Below are 20553 nucleotides of genomic sequence, written 5' to 3'. Positions count from 1 at the left end.
CAAACCTGCTGACAAAGTATGGTAAGATTGTAAAAGGTATTTACTACTCAGTAAGGTAAAGAAGATTCATTTTAAGGTAATGCATTGACATAATTCATGTAATGTTTTTATTAATTATCCGATATATCGGATAACTCTCTGGTATGTTAATTTTGTAATCTCGCAACGCTTATTCATTTATTTTGTAATTGTAATTTTTAGATAGACTTTTAGAAACAGACTTCTGTGATTTTGATACATTTTACAAAATAGTTGCGATAGATGAATGATGATTTATTTATTTATTTTGGATCGTAATACTGGTTCTGCCACAGTTTATAATGCAACCTGATCTCACGAATTTCCGTGGCATAGTCACAGAATTTTTCATTTTTCCGTGACATTCTTACGGATTGGTTGCTCGGCTGCTTTTTCCTATTTTTAAACCATTTTCGCTTAGGTTTAGGGTTAGATTTGGTGTTTGCGTTAGTCTGTTACTTTAACTATTGGTTTATACTATTTTTCTGCTTTATTCTTTTATATTTTCTAAACTTTAAACAATTGTCGCCTGGCGTTGGGGATAGAGTTGGGTAAGGATGTCATTTCATGTAAATCTGACCCTAAACCCATATAACTACAATATACAAAATCAATGAGGGAATAAAAATTATAATTTTTCAAGATACAAAAAAAGTTATACCACTCCAGAAGGCTAAGCATTTGTATACACAATTAAACAAAATCATAACTTTTAACAAAAAACAAGAACAACACATAAGCAAGGAATAAAGATAAAATTTAAGACTTAAGGCATAATGTAAAAAAGTCATAAAACAATTTGAAAAAATATAACACAAACGCTTCTAAATCAATAAGATAAATGGACATTAAACACTATTAAGTCTTTCTCTTTACCTAAAAATGCATAAAATATCACTTAATTTAAAAAATTACTCTCCAAAAGCAGTTACATGCAATGCATGCTGGGAAATTCTTTTTCCAGAACCCAGACTCAAACTAATTGTGTTAACGCAATTAAAAAGAAATCAATAAATTATAATAATGTCGTGGATTTTTTCAGGAGAATCAGAGACGGTTGAGATGCAAAATTCTCTTCAAAGTATTTCATTAAAGAATTGTGTCAGACAGCTTGAAACACAATACTGGTCATAGGGTGTATACACCTGCATTGGTAAAATGATGATGACAATGACCCCGTTCAGAGTTTCAGTATATAATATAGTGGTCCAGTAGCCCTGCCTTTCTTTCACTCTGTACTGTCCCAATGCCCAGCAGACTCCTACCTTCAGGCCCCTTAGCTCCTTCTCATAACTCATGACAACTTGGTGATGCTGTGGCTTTATCTCTATAACATTCCAAACTGGTACATAAATCCTTCCATGGGTGGTAAAACTCAGTGTCTTTGTTCTCTAACACATCATACAACTATTTGCTATCCTTACCATGGACACCCTTATCTCCTCCAGGCCCAGCTGTGGAACAACACATTCATATGCAAGCAACAGAGAGACAACTTAAAACTTAATTCATGTAGACCATGAAACACATTAAAAGCATACCATATAAAACATTTATACTAAACTGTAAGCTTAAACACTTAAAATTTCTCTACCATAGTACACATTCATTTTGTGTTAGACTAATTAAATATATATATACGTATTGCTCTTAATGAGGTATTTTTAATTCATCGAACACAATTTTAATGTGTCATCTCTAAGAAGGGCTTGAATCATTTTTTTGAGTGATAGTGTAAAGTCAAAGGGTGAGAGGGTCTTACATGAGTTTACCATTAGAAACCAGCTGTGCATACCACATAATGTCAAAGGTCACAGAGGGTCTTAGTATAATGAATAGCCTAGGGTCAAATAGGTCATGGAAAGGAGACACTGGTCTGGTTCTTTACATTACAAAGCCTGGACAGAAACATATTGTATGAAGCATGGAGGGTGCACCAAACCCTATATATTTATCAGCCACTGCTCAGAGAGTTACAATAAGTGCTTTATGTCCTAACGTTACTCTGTAATTTAAATTGACAACATGAAAATGTCAAACCTGATTTCTCTGCCTTGCTTTACTATTAATTAAAATCAATGCATGCAGCTGCCCGCTTATCTATTCTTTCTGCATCTCTTTTTAAAGGTTGTGGGTAGCTGTTCTCGTGCACTTTCTAGACTTTTGTATGTCTTACTGTACTTACGCTATCATCCAGCTGCATAGAATTTGATAATATTATCATTTCTTGGGATGATTTGGAAATGCACGTCTGCTTTTGCAGTGTAGTTGCAGCGATCCACAACATTCATCAAGATTTGGGTGAAAGTAAAATTAACCTTTCACTCATCAGAAGCTGCTCTGAATGGTTGCATGATGCCTGCTGGCACTGTGAATGATTGACAAGATTGGAGACTTGCATGAAACTGAATGTGCAAAAAAAAAATATATTAAAACATTAGATTTGTACCTTTAGCTTATTTGGTTGAGCATTAAGTTAGCTGCACAAAGGTCTTGGGTTTGATTCCCAGTGAACACACATCAAACTGATCTTGCAGGCTCTTCCCAGGACCATTTGGATCTTAGAGGACTCACCAGGATGGCCTCTGCTTTTATTTTTCTGGATAATAAAAGTCTATCTCTTGAAATCAAAACCTAAGTCTGAAGATTGTTTCAGTTGAGGAAAAGGGAAACCACAACAACACCAAAGTTTGAAATTCATCAAAATAAGTTTCATAAGCAAAATCATGCCAGCTGTAAATGTCTTGTCAAAACGGAAAAGTTACATGGCAGGAAAAGAACAAGTGCACAGTTTCCGCCTCTTGCAAACAAAAGCCACCAGCCTACTCACGACAAACATTATACTCTGTGTTGATGCGGCTCACAGACAACAAACTGATATGATTTGCATTTATATCTTTCACTGAATATCTTCATTAAATAATTTCTTACTGAAATCAACAGCATTATGAAGAACATCTTTAAAATCATTATTTTCTTACACGTGTGCGGTAAGTGTTTACAACCTGTTACAATGTGTCTCTCTGCATTGTCCCTGACAAATAAACAAATAAATTAAGCATTACTTTTACATTGTTACCAGAAACAGTTTATGTATCTGTTATTAAGGTTGTTACTGCATCAATTGTGATGTATGTGTTTTATTTTGTGAACTGTATGGTCAAGACATTTGGATAGGACTGTCGAAGTTCGGTATAAATATTAAATAAATAATTTTTACTTCGATAATAATCAATCGTTTTTAATGATTCACATGTTAATGATACAGCTAAACAAACAGTAATCATTTTAATTGGAACACACTGAAATACATCACTTCCGGTAACAGATCGAATGCAGTGTAGTAGATTTTTTATTACACAAATGCAATAGGCTAATTATATAAAGATTTATAAATAAATATACAACTCACAACAAGTGGAAAAAAATAAACATACATACAGTAAATATGTAAAGTTTTGTCTAATGCAGTACCATATTGTTTAATTTCTTTTATAAAATGTTCATAGTTTGTTGCAACACAATGTCACGGCAATAGTCACAAAATATTTGATTAATTTATTCTTGTTGATGGACACGATTTTCCGCTTTTTTTCGTGCCACTGAGCACGGATGTCCTTTTCATCTCAGTCAACACGAATTTCTACAAATAGTTTTCGTGTTCTTGGCACGACTTTCTTTTTCGTGTCATTGTATGGCTATCTGCAAACAGACCGGATTTGTTTGTAACTGCAGAGCTTATTTCCGCTTATAAATCCTGTTTGGACATAGTGTTAAGTGATTTAGCTATTGATGTAATACTTCTAAATCTATAAAGGAAGGGGTTCTGGTTAGGGTTAGCAATGTCACTGACTATTTCTGAAAAACATAATCAGGAAGGGCTAGCTACTATATTCGATAGGACAAATGCAGAAATCATCATAAGTTTTGATATCACAGTAGAAAATACAAAGATCTCAAAGGTTATGTTAGTTTATTCAAATTTAGGAGCTAACCTTTAACAAAGTCAGGCTGAAAACATTCATAATTGTTCATAAATGTTCTTGTTTAGATTGACACAGAACGATCCTCACAGTTTTTTTTATCATAAGCAGAACACCGTGCTTTACAGGACTAGGATTGTTTGGAGAAAAAATATGTCGGATAAATACAATTTTTAAAATGTCGCTTATTGCACCATATGAAATGATGACATGCTACCAAAAATGAATATTTGTGCGACCATTTTAGGCGGAGTGCAATTCATTTTTCCTATTGACGGTTTCAGCAGTAACAACATAAACACGCAGCTTTCGTGGTCATCACGTAACTTCCGGTAAACTCGGCAAAGAATAAGTAACAACAAAGTCCTTTAAAAGTAGTTTATTTATATAACAAGCAAAATAAACAACACATAGATTACCATGAAACCAAAACATTTATTTTCGACAAGGTATTTGTTTAAGAGGTTTCAGCAACTAGTCAAACCATTAAACAAACAGAAACCGGGTTTTTTTAAGGTAAATTTATCTGGGATGAAATTAGTCCATTATTTTGGCTTTGGACCAACCCCAATGTCCCTATATAAATTGTAATAACCAAATATTGTTATTGGTGTAGTAGACAGTGCTGCCCTACAAAGCCAAAGCGCAGTAACTACCAAAATTGCAGTAACATGTTTGACTGGCTGATGTAAAAAAACTTTAAGGGCATTTTTCCCCATTTCAGTGTTTGCATAGTTACTGCACTTAGCCTTTGTAGGGCAGAATGGGTCTCAACATCAAACATTTTAAAAGTTTTAAATTGACAGACCCAGGTGTGTGCACTGTTGTGTTAGCACAAAAAATTGAAAAAGTTACTAGATTCAAATACTCAAAATTGTAAAATATTTTGGTAATTATTTTATTCTGCCTAGATTTGCTTCACTTCTTACTTGATGGAAAGAATTTTGTTACATTTATGCTATTGGGTTGATTATAAGTTACAAATAGAAAAAAATTTGCTATAATTTGACTTAAAAATTAGTTTTACATTAGTGTTTTCTGTTGACCTGAGGTAACAAACAGATTACAAGCATGCAAAAATAAATTGTGGTCAGAATAACCTTTATTACTGGGTTCATCACATGTGTAGCCAACAAGTAAAAAACAAAAATTCTCAATTTATCTTATGTTATTTAAAAAAGTCATGAAATATCAGAATAAAAAACTTGAACAGGGTCTGGGGGTCCCAAACTGAACATTGGGGTCCAGTAGTACCTTGTTCGCACAAATGACATCTCAAACCAACATGTTTTTTTTTTATTTCAATCAGACATAAAGACTTTAAAACAATCAGTACACAACTAAGATTTTACAGTTGAAGAGTTTCGTTGCAAAACGATATAACTCCATTTTTTTAATTTTTCAGAAATCTCGTTTTTTGCTTGTTCATTCCAATTAATATCAATTCAACTGCAGTTGGTTTGTTTTGATTTAAACCTTCATAACTTAAAAAATACAGCTAAGTAGCACCATAAAACAAAATAATAACATGATAACCAGTGTTGGGGGTAACGCATTACAAGTAACGCACATTACGTAATAATATGACTTTTCTGAAGTAACGAGTAAAGTAACGCTTTACTTTGTAAACGTACACATTAATTTTGAGTTACTTTTTTTAAAAAGTAATGCGAGTTACTTTTCAGTTTATTTAATTCAATTTAAAAATAACAATGTTCTGAATTAAACTGAACATATTAATGTAGAATTACACTGTGCGCCTTAGCGCGAAACGTTTGAGTTAGAAACGGAGATGGCAGGCCAGAGCTTGATATTTTTGCAATCATAACAAAACACCTGTAAAGCCTGAAAGAGATCCTCAGCCAAGTAAGAAAAAGTAACACAAAAGTAACTTAAAAGTAACGTAAGCATTACTTTCCATGAAAAGTAACTAAGTAACGCAATGAGTTACTTTTTTGGGGAGTAACTTAATATTGTAATGCATTACTTTTGAAAGTAACTTTCCCCAACACTGATGATAACATAATAATAAACATGTTTTGACAAAAATGTTAAAAATGGATTTATCTCGTTTTGCAATGAAACTCTTACACTGCATGAACACTCATTTGTATCATCAAATATGATGAGGATTTAAACATTTTACTGCACTCATCACATTTAAATGGCTTTTCTCCAGAGTAAGAGCACTGATAAATTCTGAAACTACATTTCCATGTGAAATTCTTCCCACACTGTTTACACGTAAATGGTTTCTCTCCAGTGTGAATTCTCATGTGGACTGTAAGATTCCGGTGTGAGTTCTCATGCGATTCTTCGAAGCGTCTTCACGCTAAGATTTCTCTCTGGTGTGAATTTTTTTGTGCGTCTTAAGTGTGTTTTTATCCCGGAAACTCTTTCCACACTGACTGCAAGTGTGAGTTATCATGTGTGTCTTAAGGTGACCACCGGTGATAAAGCTCTTTCCACACAGATGACAGGTGAACGCTCTCTCTCCAGTGTGAATTCTCATGTGTGCATAAAGGCTACTATAACCGCTGAATGTTTTTCCACATTGATGACATTCGAAAGGTTTCTCTCCGGTGTGAACTCTCATGTGTTCCTTAAGGTTACCAGCGGTGGTACAGCTCTTTCCACACTGCTGGCATGTGAACGGTTTCTCTCCAGTGTGAATCCTCATGTGTGTATTGAGAGCACGATTACATTTGAAGAACTTCCCACATTGATGACATTCAAAAGGTTTTTCTCCGGTGTGAATTTTCATGTGTTTATTAACACCACCTTGCTGGGCAAAACTTTTGTCACACTGACTGCATTTGAACGTTTTTTCTCCAGTGTGAACACTCATGTGTCTGTTAAGGGTACTACAGGAGTTGAAAAACTTTCCACATTGACGACATTCAAAAGTGTTCTCTCCAGTGTGAATTTTCATGTGTCTATCAAGACTTGATTTGTGGGTGAATCTTTTGTCACATTGACTGCATTTGATTGGTTTCTCTCCGGTGTGAATTGTCATGTGTGTATTAAGGTCACTTCCAGTGGTAAAACTCTTCGTACACTCACTGCATTTGTAAGGTTTATCTTCAGTGTGAATACTCATGTGTCTATCAACACCTGATTGTTGGGTGAAACTTTTGTCACACTGACTGCATTTGAATGGTTTCTCTCCAGTGTGAGTTCTCATGTGTGTTGTTAAACCTGAATGTTGGGCAAAACTCTTACCACAATGATGACACGAGTAAGGTTTCTCTCCAGTGTGAATTCTCATGTGTTTAATAAGGGAACTGGAGCATCTGAAAAACTTTCCACATTGATGACATTCAAAAGGTTTCTCTCCGGTGTGAATTCTCTTGTGTTTAATGAGGGCACCAGAACATCCGAAGAACTTTCCACATTGTCGACATTCAAAAGGTTTTTCTCCGGTGTGAATACTCATGTGTCTATCAACACCTGATTGTTGGGTGAAACTTTTGTCACACTGACTGCATTTGAACGGTTTCTCTTCTGTTTGAATTCTCATGTTTGTATTAAGGTTACTTCTAGTGGTAAAACTCTTCTCATTCTCACTGCATTTGAACAGTTTCTCTCCAGTGTGAATTCTCATGTGGTAGTCCATGGTTGACTTATGGGCAAAACTCTTCCCACACTGTTTACATGTGAATGGTTTCTCTCCAGTGTGAATTCTCATGTGCGTTTTAACACATGATTTTTGGGTGAAACGTTTGTCACACTGACTGCATTTGAATGGTTTCTCTCCAGTGTGGATTCTCATGTGTATCTTGAGGTTATTTTCAATGGCAAAACTCTTACCACACTGATGACATGTGTACGGTTTCTCTCCAGTGTGAATTCTCATGTGTTTATTAAGGTTACTTCCATTGGCAAAACTCTTTCCACACTGCTGGCATTTGTACGGTTTTTCTCCAGTGTGAATTCTCATGTGTTTCTTAAGGGCACTATAAAATCTGAAAAACTTTCCACATGTATGACATTTAAATGGTTTCTTTCCAGTGTGAATTCTCATATGTGCGTTAAAGCGTGCTTTGATTCTGAAGCTCTTTCCACACAGATGACATGTAAATGGTTTCCTTCCATTTTGAGTCCTCATGTGAACCTCAGGGCCTCCAGGTTTTCTGAAACTCCTTTTACACTTTATGTCTTCTCTTCTCAGAGATCCTTTCTGTGAAACATTTACATTTTGATGTTTCCCATCCACTTCAGCTTGACCGTCCTTATTCCCTTCCATCGTATCTAAAATGAAAACAGAAAACTCAGATCAGGAGTGATAAAACATATTATGTAAAGCAGTGCAGCAAGGTCACAGGTTAATTTCCACAAAGTCAAAGTCAAGTCCTTAATTTTGTTATATAGTCACATTTTTTAATCTTTTTTCGTGGTATTATAACGAATTTCCGCGTTTTTTCGTGATGGTATAACGAATTCCTGTTTTTGTGTGATTATCACTTGAAGAGTTTGGTTCCGAAACGCAATAAATGCCATTTTTGAAAAAAATTAGTTACTGTCAGAATCAGTATTATATCAGGTCAGTATTAAAAAGTAAAATCTTAATTTTACGCAAAATCCAATATCCGCTGTGTTATTCTGTTTTCCTAAAACGCGATAAATGCCACTCCTCCTTTTCCACAGAATGCAATAAATCCGCTCCACAAATTACAGCGCACCATTCCACGCAATGTAAACAAACAATGGTGGCGCGTTGAGTACACGGAATCTTAGTTTTCCTCATCTACTTTGTACTTCGTGATCAACAAACAAACAAAAACAAAATATTACTTTAATGGCAATGATAAACATTGAAAGAAACACAAGCCATCAACCTCTAATAATTAACGCGAGAGGCACTCGGGAGACGGGTGCTTGTTCTCCCGACAGCATCAAGCTTTTGTCATGCTAACACATTGACCCCAGGGGATCTTGTGAAAAACTTTACATAATTTTACTCAAAGTCAATGAAAATCGAGCAGGACCAAAACATTTTACAGCGAATCGCTTTGAAAAATGTTAAGCGACAACATCAAGTATACCGCAGCAATGACAATGTTCTTAATATGACAAAGTAAGTGTTTTGATTAATGCCATTAATGTTTATATTTTTTAATCAGTGTATACCACTAGTCAACTAAATGAATATAAAAATGGCAACGATGAATATATAGGCTATTGATTCAATGGATTTATAGCATTTTGATCAAAACTTATCATGGATTTATTGCATTTTGTGGAAAAAATAATTCGTTTTAATAATAAATCTTTGAAAATCAAGTTATGGATTTGAATTTTATGTTATTATAACCTAAAGATGCTATGTGAAAGTTTGTAACAGAAAATAGTGGTTTTTACCGAAATTTGTCAAAATGGATTTATTGCGTTTTGGAACCAAACTCTTCACTTACTATTTTCTTACCATTGTCGCTTCGGTTTAGGGTTAGATTTACATAAAATTACATCCCTACAAACCCAACTCTAACCCTAACGCCAGGTGACATATAAAAAAATAAATCAGAAAAAAATTGTATAAACCAATGTATTAAGTGACATTCTAATGCAAGCACCAAATCTAACCCTACACCGAAGCTACAATGGTTTAAAAATAGGAAAAAGCAGTTGAGTAACCAATCACACGAAAACTATAATTCATTATATGATCACAAAAAACCCGGGAAATTTGTGAAAATATCACGAAAAATAATAAAAAAATATGTGACTATATCAGGAAACGAGACTGGGTAGCAGCCAGACATGATGACGCACTAAAAAAAAAAAACAATCTATGAACCCTGCTCCTTGTGAGCTACAGTCCTACAGATTTTCGCTCCAAACACAGTTGAAGCAGCCAATCAAGGTGTTCATTGTTGCTTGATAATTACAGACCGGTGTGTTGGAGCTGTGTTGAAGCTAAAGTCTGCAGGACTGTAGCTCGCCAGGGGCAGAGAGTTGGAGATGCCCGTTGTAACATATATTTATTTATTTATATTCATCAGTACTAATTATGTGCACTGATTGGTAGATAAATCCCTTTAAAATGATATATTTCATGAAAATAATTATATGCAGGCAGCATTGTAGCTTTTAGCTCAAAATAAAGACATTTAACGTTAAACTAACCAAAAATTACGTTAGGGGAACGTTAAACTAACCTAAAAATATCATTCTATTTCTGTAAAGAAAACTTTCTTGGCTAACCAAAAACAAACCTTGGAAAATAACTATGTAAACCAAAAACTAACGTTAGGGGAACGTTTTGGGAACCAAAAATTGTTAGCTTTGCAGGACTTTGAGTTATAATAAAAAGTATATAAGTGTCTTTAAAGTCTCTTTTCCTTATTTTAGACCCCTTACGGTAATTTAAAATTGGACATTAATGAATAAAATAAAATAAATAGCACATGCGCTTTTTGTACACTCAAACTGGCCAACCTTGAAACTTTAAAAACACGAAACCTTTAAAACACTAAACGATCAACATTTTGAGGCGTCAAGGAGAAACTCAGACATGTTTGTGAAACCCTTTCTAATGGTGAATTTAGGGCGTGATAAAGAGCCCGTTTCTCGATCTGAAGGCTGCAGCCTCCTGAGGTAGATGTATGTCTTATTTCAGAATATAAACAATGCACTTAAAGTTGATTATTATCCCTAGTTACTCGTAAAATGTTTTGTTATATGTTTATGACTTGCTAATGTAATGCTCAGTTAACTTAAATAAACCAAAACAACGTCTTGATGACGTATGCAGCCCGCATATTGCGACCTCCTGAGGCTGCAGCGTTCAGATTGAGAAACGGCAAGAAGTAACTTATTTCCTTGCCTTTTTCGGAAACCAGTATTGTTCACTCTCTCCGTCGCCACCAGGATTTTCTGAAATGGCGCTAATATTTTCCTCTCTTTTGTGTGGAAAATTGCCGCTTCAAATCAATCAAGTAAACCGACTGTGTTTAGGTTTGCCGCCTTGTTATACGTCACGTGAGTGACAGCGGAACGCAGCAAATAAGAAGGAGAGAAGAGAGAAACGATCGGGTCTGATTGGTGAATGAACAGGGTTTGGTTTTACACTGTGTGAGCAAGTTTGACTGATATTCTTGGATCGTAATGTAAATACATGAACACGGCATCTGAATACATGTATGTGCGAATCGCCGTCATTTAGAAAAGGTATTGAATTTATGTAGGAATCGAGATCGATTCTTTCCTCTCTCTTTATTTGATTAATTGTGCAGCCCTAGGTGGTATGATAATCTCGTTTTAATTTAATTTTTACCTCAGATTTCTCAAAGCAATTTTCAGTTTTTCCTGATTTAACTACAAACACTTAATCCACCGAATTAAAGCTTTATTATTCCTAAACCATTAAAAACGAGGATTGAAAAATATACACCAACCTTTTTGTTCCTCTGTATCTTCATTCTCCGTTCTGCATGGTTGTGGATCTCTCATCTTCTCAAACTTCTCTTTTACCAGCACCAACAAGATTTCAGTTGTCTCACATGGAGTGATTGATTTCTCTGTGTGTTTGACTCCAGTATTTATTGGTGGAATTTTGTAGGAGGAGCTTAACTGAAGGTCTCAATCCCTTTTCTCTATGGGTGTGCTAGAGATGAAAAAGAGGCATTTAAACACTTAGGGGTGGTTTCCCAGGGATTATTTTAAAGGGATAGTTCGCCAAAAAATGAACATTTTGTCATAATTTACCCTCAAATTGTTATAGACATGTCTCAATTTTGTTGTTGTGATGAACACAAAGGAAGATATTTTGATATTTTTACTTCTGTAGAAGGAAAAATAATACTAAGGAAGTAAATGGGGTCCACGAACGATGTGGTTAAAACATTTCTTGAAACTGTCCCTTAATGTCAATAAATCATTCATACTAGAGGAATCTGTTTCAGGATTGAATCAGTCCAATTCCTTGGTTTATATTTATTTTAAAACTTGTATTTTTATGTCATTCAACCAGTGGCTGTAGTCCAAACCAGCCATTCTCTGTAGTTTTTGAAAAGCAAATTAAAAATATCACTTGGCATTGAACTTTAAGCTTTATAATTTTGCAGGTATTATTTATACTTTAACAGCAACATTACACACTAACTAAAGTTTGAAAAATGAGATCATGAAAAACTGGACCTTTAAAGAAATGTTGTTTCAAAACCACTGCAGAAAATCACAATTTTAGTGAATTAAAGCGAATCTTAACATGTGAAAATTATTAGAAATACACCAAAATAATGACAATGTTTTATCAAACAAATCTAAAGTGTGTAACCAAGTTGAAATGTTTTTCTAGTCAGTTTTTAGGTAATGTTCATATGGTAACACTTTACAATAAGGTTCCTTAGTAAACATTAGTTAGCTACATCAGTTAACATGAACTAATAATTAACTGCACTTATACAGCATTTATTAATCTTTGTTAATGTTAATTTCAACAATTACTAATACTTTATTAAAACATTGTTAACATTAGTTAATGGACTCTGAACTAACATGAACAAACAATTAAAGCTTACATTTTTACTAACATTAACAAAGATGAATAAATACTGTAACAAATGTATTGCTCATGGTTTGTTCAAGTTAGTTAATACATTAACTAATGTTAACTAATGAACCTTATTGTAAAGTGTTACCTTTCATATTTGAATTATATTTCTGAGCAATTCAACTACTTGGGGACTCTCTAACCTCTAAAAGTTAACTAACTTATCACAAAGATAAATTTTGTGTTTTAAAATGACATTTTCATGTCTCAGCCTCTTCGAAACACAAACATTTGTGAGTAAATTGACATGAGATCTTAAGAAATTAACGTAATGAATTAGGTGTAAATCATTCAACATACATTCTTGAATAATGAGGTTTATCAACAGCTCTATTAACACTGATGTGACTGAAACAAAAGCATTTCATGAAGACTGACATCTCTGTTAACAGCTCCATTAACACTATTGGAAGGTTTTTAAATCTTTTAAGAAAAGTACCAAAAAGCAGATTGCAATCTCGGCAAACATAAACTTTGTACATTTTTGGTCTCCACGCTCCTTAATACAGACATATTATCTGAAGATCAATGTGATGGAGAAAAACTTATATTTATATATAAAAAAAAATCTTTAAGTCTGTATCAGGATCTGCAACATCTCAGCTCTCATTAATTTAGAGTAAATTCAGATCCTGCAGTTATGTAGCACATGACCTCCACCAAACACTGCACAACAATGTTGAGTAAATTGTTTTTGTTTTATAGCACATGTGGTCATGTACAGTACGCCCATTAGTGTATAATGCATTGAGTTTAGCTTTTAGAAGATTTGTGTTAGCAGTCGATGTAAGTCAGTGGTTTTTGTTTTATTAATATAACAACAATATACAAAATCAAATAGGGAATAACAATAAGCATTTTTCAAAATACAAAAAAGTTATAGGTACCACTCCAGAAGGCTATGTAGCATATGTAGCGGGTTAAACATTATACTCTGGGTTGATGCGGCTCAAAGACAACAAACTGATATTATTTGCATTTATATATTTCACTGAATATCCTCATTAAATAATTTCTTACTGGAATCAACAATATTATGAAGAACATCTTTAAAATCATTATTTTCTTACACGTTTGCGGTAAGTATTTAAAATACATTAAGCATTACTTTTACATTGTTACCAGAAACAGTTTATGTATCTGTTATTAAGGTTGATTTAATGTTATACCACGTATATAAAGGACAGTTTCTGTTACTGCATCAATTATGTGATGTATGTGTTTTATTTTGTGGACTATATGGTCAAGACATTTGGATAGGACTGTCGAAGTTCGGTATAAATATTAAATAAATCATTTTTAATTTTATAATAATCAATTGTTTTTAATTATTTAAATGTTAATGATAAAGTTAAACAAAAAGTAATCATTTTTTCACTTCGCACTTTTAAAGGGGACAGAGAATGAAAAAACATTTTTACCATGTCTTTGTTGAATAATGGTAGTCTACCCACATTCACAAACATACAAAAAGTGCTAAACATGCTAAACATCTCAGTCTCATAGTTATTCCTCTTTTAGAAATGTCAGCCAGAAAACAGCCCAATCTTAAAAACTGATGATTATGACATCACAGGCATCTAACCATAGACAGTAAAAGAAATGGACACAGCGACCCCGTTGGATTCAACGGAGACAAGTGAAGCCAATTAGAAGCTCACACTTCCGGGGGGTCGAGCCTACTGCGCAGACTCAAACTGAGCTTGGTGACGTGAGCAACCTGTCTGACAATTGTAAGTCTTCTAATAGCTGTGCCGAGAGAAATCTGAATCACCCACCGAATCTTGCAGAAACGGCGAGCGTGAACAGGAGTACATTTTGTATTAAGTATATTTAGTATTCTGATTAATTACTTTGTCATTTTGCATAGTATTTATTTATTTTAAAGTTTAACGCCAGTACGCCATATTCTACATGCGCTTCTCCTCCTGTCCATACGGTAATTTCTCTACTGTGCGACAGAGAGTCGCGTGGTTATGAAGCAATCGTTATCATAGTTTTACAAAAAATTCTTCTACTGGGCCATAACGTAAGATACAAGGTAATGGATCCTTTTATACATTTTAGTGTTTCTTTATAAATAATAGATGCAAAAAATGAGTCTTTAAACGCCTCAGATGTAAAGTTATTCACTGTCAAAGTGACGCCAAAATGAATGGGAGTCAATGGAATGCTAAGAGCAGGTGGGGGTTCGCTAGCTAATGGCGGTGCCCAGGGCTGCTTCAATAAAATATGAAACCCTGCCCCCCTGCATCTAACTGCCCCTCCACTTTAAAATAATTGGCTACATTTTTTGAGTGGCAGCAAAGTCAGCCAATCAGTAATGAGATTGCAAGTTAAGCCAGTAGGGTGAGCCAAATAGGGCAAAACCACTTGTTTAAAATCCCCCACCCTAATAGAGCTATCTGAGAGAGGTTTTTAGGAAGCTTTTAAGGCATTACAGACCCAAACAAAACATTTTTTGTCTACATGTCACATCACAGAACAAGGATAAATACTCCGTTCAATCATTCTATGTCACCTTTAATTGGAACACAAATACATCACTTCCGGTAACAGGTCACATGCGGTGTAGTCCATAGATTTTTTTTTATGACACAAATGCAAGAATTATACAAAGATTTATAAATTAATATATGGGAATGGGTCTTAACATCAAAAATGTTAAAAGTTTTAAATTGACAGACCCTGGCGTGTGCACTGTTGTGTTTAGCACAAAAAATTGAAAAAGTTATACTAGATTCAAATACTCAAACTTGTAAAATATTTTGGTAATCCTTTTATTCTCTCTAGATTTGCTTCACTTCTTATTTGATGGAAAAAATGATAAAGTTTAATTGTATTTATATAAAAAAACTTGTTTCGTTCCATTTATACTATGAGGTTGATTATAAGTTACAAATAGAAAAAAAATGTGCTATAATTTGACTTAAAAATTTGTTTTACGTTAGTGTTTTCTGTTGACCTGAGGTACCAAACAGATTACAAGCATGCAAAAAATTAATTGTGGTCAAAATAAGCTTTATTACTGGGTTCATCACATGTGCAGTCAATAAGTAAAAAACTCTCAAAATTCTCAATTTATCTTATGTTAATTAAAAAAGTCATGAAATATCAGAATAAAAAACTTGAACAGGGTCTGGGGGTCCCAAACTAAACATTGAGTTCCAGTAGTACATTGTTCACACTCAAAGCACATATGACATCTCGAACCAACATGTTTTTTTAAATTTCAAACAGACAAACACTCTGTGTATCATCAGATATGATGAGGATTTAAACATTTTACCGCACTCATCACATTTTAATGGCTTTTTTCCCAGAGTGAGAGTTCTGAAACTACATTTCCATGTGAAACTCTTCCCACACTGTTTACACGTAAGTGGTTTCTCTCCAGTGTGAACCCTCATGTGGACTGTAAGACTCCAGTGTGAGTTCCCATGTGATTCTTCAAAGCGTCTACACGCTAAGGTTTCTCTGTGGTGTGAATACTCATGTGTGCATAACGGTTACTATAACCGCTGAACGTTTTTCCACATTGATGACATTCAAAAGGTGTGAACTCTCACGTGTTCCTTAAGGTTACCAGCGGTGGTAAAGCTCTTTCCACACTGCTGGCATGTGAACGGTTTCTCTCCAGTGTGAATTCTCATGTGTATATTACGGCTACTAGAGGATCTGAAAAACTTTCCACATTGATGACATTCAAAAGGTTTTTCTCCGGTGTGAATTTTTTTGTGTATCTTAAGTGTATTTTTGTCCCGGAAACTCTTTCCACACTGACTGCAAGTGTGAGTTATCATGTGTGTCTTAAGGTTACCAGCGGTGATAAAGCTCTTTCCACACAGATGACAAGTGAACGCTCTCTCTCCAGTGTGAATTCTCATGTGTATATTACGGCTACTATAACCGCTGAACGTTTTTCCACATTGATGACATTCGAAAGGTTTCTCTCCGGTGTGAACTCTCACGTGTTCCTTAAGGTTACCAGCGGTGGTAAAGCTCTTTCCACACTGTTTACACGTAAATGGTTTCTCTCCAGTGTGAACCCTCATGTGTACATTACGGCTACTAGAGCATCTGAAAAACTTTCCACATTGATGACACTCAAAAGGTTTTACTCCGGTGTGAATTTTCATGTGTCTATCAACAGCTGATTGGTGGGCAAAACTTTTGTCACATTGACTGCATTTGAACGGTTTTTCTCCAGTGTGAACACTCATGTGTGAGTTAAGGGTACTATAGCAGTCGAAAAACTTTCCACATTGATGACATTCAAAAGTGTTCTCTCCAGTGTGAATTTTCATGTGTCTATCAAGACTTGATTTGTGGATGAATCTTTTGTCACATTGACTGCATTTGATTGGTTTCTCTCCGGTGTGAATTGTCATGTGTGTATTAAGGTCACTTCCAGTGGTAAAACTCTTCGTACACTCACTGCATTTGTAAGGTTTATCTTCAGTGTGAATTCTCATGTGTCTATCAACACCTGATTGTTGGGTGAAACTTTTGTCACACCGACTGCATTTGAACAGTTTCTCTCCAGTGTGAATTCTCATGTGGTAGTCCATGGTTGATTTATGGGCAAAACTCTTCCCACACTGTTTACATGTGAATGGTTTCTCTCCAGTGTGAATTCTCATGTGCGTTTTAACACATGATTTTTGGGCGAAATGTTTGTCACACTGACTGCATTTGAATGGTTTTTCTCCAGTGTGAATTCTCATGTGTTCCTTAAGGGCACTATAAAATCTGAAAAACTTTCCACATGGATGACATTTAAATGGTTTCCTTCCATGTTGAGTCCTCATGTGATCTGCAGGGCCTCCAACTTTTCTGAAACTCTTTTTACACTTTTTGTCTTCTCTTCTCAGAGATCCTTTCTGTGAAGCATGACATTTGGTTTTTACATTTTGATGTTTCCCATCTGCTTCATTCACTTCAGCTTGACTGTCCTTATTCACTTCCATCACATCTAAAATGAAAACAGAAAACTATCAGGTCAGGAGTGATAAAACACATGATGTAGTAAAGCAGTGCAGCAAGGTCACAGGTTAATTTCCAGGTAACATAGTCAAGTCCTTTTTACATTGGGCACGATAAAGCGAGACAATTGTGAGACACGATGATGCACAAGAAACAAAAAAAACATCTCTCTATGCATAGGGCTGTCACAATGATTAAATAATCATCTCATCGCAATTGTTTGATCTCATTGTCTCATTGTGTGTCTCTAAAAAACACATGGGGGAGCTGCAGTACCTGTATAAACGGGACAGTATCAGATGGCGCTCCTTAACTGATAGTGTAACACGATACATTGCAAAAATATTCAATACAGTGGAAAAACAGCATTTAAAGAAATGCTGCACAATTTTGAAAAGCAGTATGAACTGCCAGGTAAAACATAAATTTCCAAAACAGCAATTCCAAATTTAGGGAAGTGAAAGATGCTATTCTTAAGGATCTGTAAGGAATTGATTTTTTGAAGCCACTAAAGACATGTGGTCCAGTACTAATATGACCTTATTGGCTATTGGCTACTATTTAAGGCCTGTTCTGGTATTGTCAGTTTATTTTGATTGCAGTTTTATCTTTAGTTATTTTTCAGACACTTTATTAGGTTTATTTCTACTAAAGAATTTTCAGAGTTTTAAAGATATACTCATTAAACAATAACTTTCAAATATGTGTTATGTGTTAATATTTACTGCCAGGTAAACCTTGCAAAAGATTTCATTTTTAATGATCACAACAATATGTGAAAATTATTTAATAAACAAACAAACAAACATGAAAATTAAACGCCAAAGCCCTAAAACAGGCAATTAATCGTCATAATCGTCACAAATGTATTATTATTCAAATACAGTTGAAGCAGCCAATCAAGGTGTTCAGTGTTGCTTGAAAATTACAGACCGGTGTGTTTTGAGCTGGGTTGAAACTGGTTGAAAGTCTGCAGACAGTAGCTCAGTAGAGTTGGAGATGCCCGCTATTACATATTTAATTATTTATATTCATCAGAACTAATTCTTATGTGCAATGATTTGGTAGATAAATTCCTTTAAAATTATATATTTCATGATAATTATAATTATAAATGCAGCATTGTAGCTTTTAGCTCAAAATAAAGACATTTAACGTTAAACCAACCTAAAAATAACGTTAGGGGAACAAAATAACATTCTATTTCTGTAAAGAAAACTTTCCTGGCTAACCAAAAACAAACCTTGGAAAATAACGTTATGGGAACCAAAAACTAACGTTAGTGGAACGTTTTTAGAACCAAAAACCAAAGTTAGGAAAACATTTTGGGAATCAAAAATTGTTAGCTTGGCAGGACTTTAAGTTATAAAAACATGTCTTAAGTCTCTTTTCCTTATTTTAGACCCCTTAAGGTGAGTAATTTAAAATTTGTTAGCTGTTAAGCATAAACAATAAAATTGACATTAATGAATAAAAATAATTAAAATAAACAGCACATGCGCTTTTTGTACACTCAAACTGGCCAACCTTAAAACACTAAACGATCAACATTTTGAGGCATCAAACTCAGACATGTTTGTGCTAAAAACCCTTTCTAATGGGGAATTTAGGGCATGATACAGAGGCCATTTCTCAATCTGAAGGCTGCAGCCTCCTTAGGTATATGCACCATCAAGACTGTCTTATTTCAGAATATTAACAATTAACGTAAATATGACTATTATTCTTAATTAATTGTAAATTGTTGTAATATGTTTATGACTTGCGAATGTAATGCTCAGTTAATTTAAATAAACCAGTCTTGATGACGTATGCAGCCTGCATATTGCGACCTCCTGAGGCTGCAGTCTTCGGATTGAGAAACGGCCATAAGTAACTTATTTCCTTGCCTTTTTTCGGAACCAGTATTGTTGCACCCTTTCGCTCTCCGTCGCCACCACGATTTTCCGAAATGGCGCTAATTTTTTACTCTCTTTTGTGTGAAAATTGCCGCTTCAAATCCACCAAGTTACTCGACTGTGTTTAGGTTTGCCGCCTTGTTGTTATACGTCACGTGAGTGACAGCGGAACGCAGCAAATAAGAAGCAGAAAAGAGAGAAACGATCGGGTCTGATTGGTGAATTAATAGGGTTTGGTTTTACACTGTGTGAGCAAGTTTGACTGATATAGCATCTTGGATTGTAAAGTAATGTAAATACATGAACACGGCGTCTCAATAATTCAGGGAAATACTGTATGCGAATCGCCGTCATTTAGAAAAGGTATTGAATTTATGTATGAATCGAGATCGTGATTATTTCCTCTCTCTTTATTTGATTAATTGTGCAGCCCTATGTGGTATTATGATAATCTCGTTTGATTTAATTTTTACCTCAGATTTCTCAAAAGCAATTTTCTGTTTTCCTGATGTAACTACAGACACTTAATCCATTAAAGCTTTATTATTCCTCAACCATTAAAAACGAGGATTGAAAAATATACACCAAACCAACCTTTTTGTTCCTCTGTATCTTCATTCTCCATTCTGCATGGTTGTGGATCTCTCATCTTCTCAAACTTCTCTTTTACCAGCACCAAAGTTGTGTCACGTGGAGTGATTGATTTCTCTGTGTGTTTGACTCCAGTATTTATTGGTGGAATGTTGTAGGAGGAGCTTAACTGAAGGTCTCAATCCCTTTTCTCTATGGGCGTGAACTAGAGATGAAAAAGAGGCATTACAACACTTAGGGGTGGTTTCCCAGGGATTATTTTAAAGGGATAGTTCACCCAAAAATGAACATTTTGTCATAATTTACCCTCATATTGTTATAGACATGTCTCAATTTTGTTGTTGTGATGAACACAAAGGAAGATATTTTGAGACATGTTTGTAGCCAAACCATTCATGGACCCCATTGACTTCTGTAGTAGGAAAAAAGAATGTAAATGAGGTCCACGAATGATTTGGTTAAAAACATTTCTTGAAACTGTCCCTTAATGTCAGTAAAACATTCATACTAGAGGAATCTGTTT

General features: G+C 34.7%; 2 protein-coding genes across 2 annotated transcripts in view; one reads left to right on the top strand and one right to left on the bottom strand.

Annotated features, from left to right (window-relative positions):
• Positions 1-2821: 2821 nt before the first annotated feature.
• LOC129452891 (uncharacterized) overlaps positions 2822-20553 on the top strand; it is a 29880-nt gene continuing 12148 nt past the window's right edge. The window contains exon 1 of the mRNA XM_055216971.2: positions 2822-3008. Within this exon, the coding sequence (XP_055072946.2) occupies positions 2966-3008 (43 nt within the window). The 5' untranslated portion in view covers positions 2822-2965. The remainder of the gene's footprint in view (positions 3009-20553) is intronic.
• On the bottom strand, positions 6151-20238 carry LOC129452872 (uncharacterized). The gene is made up of 4 exons (XM_073862385.1): positions 20034-20238; positions 16107-17530; positions 11399-11573; positions 6151-8252 (listed from the first exon to the last, which is right to left on the bottom strand). The coding sequence occupies exons 1-4, from the start codon at positions 20086-20088 to the stop codon at positions 6334-6336; spliced, it is 3573 nt and encodes a 1190-aa protein (XP_073718486.1). The 5' UTR covers positions 20089-20238; the 3' UTR covers positions 6151-6333.

The sequence above is a fragment of the Misgurnus anguillicaudatus genome, chromosome 23 (assembly GCF_027580225.2).
Source record: "Misgurnus anguillicaudatus chromosome 23, ASM2758022v2, whole genome shotgun sequence".
Classification (NCBI taxonomy): Eukaryota; Metazoa; Chordata; class Actinopteri; order Cypriniformes; family Cobitidae; genus Misgurnus; species Misgurnus anguillicaudatus.
Note: the sequence above shows the minus strand (reverse complement) of the source record. Positions and strands in the feature narration are given on the sequence as shown.